This window comes from Puntigrus tetrazona, chromosome 21, assembly GCF_018831695.1.
Source record: "Puntigrus tetrazona isolate hp1 chromosome 21, ASM1883169v1, whole genome shotgun sequence".
Lineage (NCBI taxonomy): Eukaryota > Metazoa > Chordata > Actinopteri > Cypriniformes > Cyprinidae > Puntigrus > Puntigrus tetrazona.
In genome coordinates this window covers 18,588,668-18,591,167 of record NC_056719.1, presented here as the reverse complement: position 1 = coordinate 18,591,167, position 2,500 = coordinate 18,588,668, and the positions used below count along the sequence as shown (strand labels likewise).

The following is a 2,500-nucleotide window of genomic DNA, read 5'->3' as shown; positions in this document are numbered from 1 at the left end:
TGTAATTAAATTTCAACACAAACAAGATGTTAGTAACTTTTTATATTAACACATTTTGAAAGCAAACTACATATTTTGAGTCATGTTTTAGCACAATAACTTTTATATCTGTTAGTTAAAGTTCATGACTGTGGAAATTATGAAGAAGCACCAAAGAAAAAGGTCTTTGCAGAGATCTTTTCTAATCTTTACACTGGATCTTTCTATAAAGCCAGGAAGCGCTCAGGTTTGCATGTTAGGATGAAGTCTTCAAGAGCGAAGGGTCACTCGAGGCTGACTGGAGTAGACGGGAGATCTTTGGCTCCTTCAGGAAAGGAAACGAAAAAGGCCTTGTCAGGATCAATCACCAGAGCGTCTCCGTTCTTGCTCTCATCTTTCACGAGGACAAGAAAAGCCTTGGCGACAACATCAGCCCTGCAGAGAAAACACAAAGCTTCTTAGTGGAAGTGCTTCACGTGTCGCGTGTCTCTCTTTAGATCTTGGCGACTCACTCCAGACAGCCGCGGCTCTGCATCAACGTCTCCGCGAAGCCCCTCAGCGAAAAGAAGCTCCCGGTGTGCTCTTCTGAGCTCATGGTGGACAGCAGGTTGGTCTTCACGAACCACGGGCAGAGAATGTTGATCCTGACCCCGTAGTTGGCCATCTTGGACACGGCCTGTCGATCAGATCAGAGAAAAGAGTCAGAGACGGCTCTCAGGAAACGGCGGTGAAGCTGCGGGCTACGTACGGCCATGGCTCGACTGAATCCCACCACGCCGTGTTTGGTCGCCGTGTAGATGGGAGTGATCGGCAGCGGCCCCAGACCTGCGGAGCACGGGCAAGCTTTCAGTCACTTACACAAGAGTCGAGAGATTCTGTAAAACGTCTTTGAACAATGAGTTTCTTGTTCAGATCAGATTTGAAAAAATAAATCTATTCAGTTACGAAAAGACATACATGAGTTCAGACATGAGTTAATAAATGACTTTCAGTAAATCTCTGGAAACACAGTGAAACATCTGTACTGTACTCATCTCTAGAAATGAGCTTCACCGTGAAAGAGTTACAGGAAAGACGTGTAAGAAAGAGCGTTTAGAGGAAGATAAGAGTGTGCTGGACCCTGAACAAACAAACAGAGACTATCAAACCTGCCATAGAAGAAACATTGATGATGACTCCTCCGTTCCCACCGTTCTCCTTCTTCATATGTTCTAGAGCCAGATACGTTCCTCTGACCACTCCACCCTGAGACGAGAACAAAACACCTTCAGAAAGAGAGAGAGACAGAGAGAGAGAGAGAGAGAGAGAGAGACAGAGAGAGAGACAGAGAGAGAGAGAGAGAGAGAGAGAGAGAGAGAGAGAGAGACAGAGAGAGAGAGAGAGAGAGAGAGAGAGAGAGAGAGAGAGAGAGAGAGAGAGACAGAGAGAGAGAGAGAGAGAGAGAGAGAGAGAGAGAGAGAGAGAGAGAGAGAGAGAGAGAGAGAGAGAGAGAGAGAGAGACAGAGAGAGAGAGAGAGAGAGAGAGAGAGAGAGAGAGAGAGAGAGAGAGAGAGAGAGAGAGAGAGAGAGAGACAGAGAGAGAGAGAGAGAGAGAGAGAGAGAGAGAGAGAGAGAGAGAGAGAGAGAGAGAGAGAGAGAGAGAGAGAGAGAGAGAGAGAGAGAGAGAGACAGAGAGAGAGAGAGAGAGAGAGAGAGAGAGAGAGAGAGAGAGAGAGAGAGAGAGAGAGAGAGAGAGAGAGAGAGAGAGAGAGAGAGAGAGAGAGAGAGAGAGAGAGAGAGAGAGAGAGACAGAGAGAGAGACAGAGAGAGACAGAGAGAGAGAGAGAGAGAGAGAGAGAGAGAGAGAGAGAGAGAGAGAGAGAGAGAGAGAGAGAGAGAGAGAGAGAGAGAGAGAGAGAGAGAGAGAGAGAGAGAGAGAGAGAGAGAGAGAGAGAGAGAGAGGTTGTCTTCATACCAGGTTGACTGCTATAGTTTTTTCCCAGTGCTTTTCATTGATGATCCCCGCATTGTTGCAAAAAATGTCTATGCGGCCAAAGGTTTTAACAATTTTTTCCAAAGTTCCTGTAAAACATGAAGAATTCAGAGCATATCAAACAAAACACCTTCAGCTGAAGCAGACGAACAACACACACACACACACACACAGACAGACATTGCTTTTCCTTGATGATCCCTACATTGTTGCAAAAAATGTTTTAATGTTTGAATGTTTTGAAAGAGTATATATATATATATATATATATATATATATATATATATATATATATATATATATATATATATATATATATGTGTGTGTGTGTGTGTGTGTGTGTGTGTGTGTGTGTGTGTGTGTGTGTGTGTGTGTGTGTGTGTGTGTGTGTGTAGTTCTGTCCGAACCCTTGAGATCCTCGTCAGACGTGACGTCAGCGGTGTAGAACCGGGTTCTGTCTGGCTCGTGCTCCTGATCCAGAGACTTCTTCAGTTCAGTCCCCAGAGAAGAGTTCATGTCGATTAAAGCCACCTGGAATCACAGCTGAGT

General features: G+C 45.0%; 1 protein-coding gene across 1 annotated transcript in view; it reads right to left on the bottom strand.

Annotated features, from left to right (window-relative positions):
* Positions 1–27: 27 nt before the first annotated feature.
* The window catches only part of zgc:56585 (uncharacterized protein LOC393297 homolog), a 3,316-nt gene continuing 843 nt past the window's right edge, over positions 28–2,500 (bottom strand). The window contains exons 2-7 of the mRNA XM_043221941.1: positions 2,359–2,482; positions 1,934–2,040; positions 1,128–1,224; positions 728–804; positions 492–655; positions 28–414 (exon numbers count right to left, since the gene is read on the bottom strand). Of these exons, the coding sequence (XP_043077876.1) occupies positions 264–414; positions 492–655; positions 728–804; positions 1,128–1,224; positions 1,934–2,040; positions 2,359–2,482 (720 nt within the window). The 3' untranslated portion in view covers positions 28–263. The remainder of the gene's footprint in view (positions 415–491; positions 656–727; positions 805–1,127; positions 1,225–1,933; positions 2,041–2,358; positions 2,483–2,500) is intronic.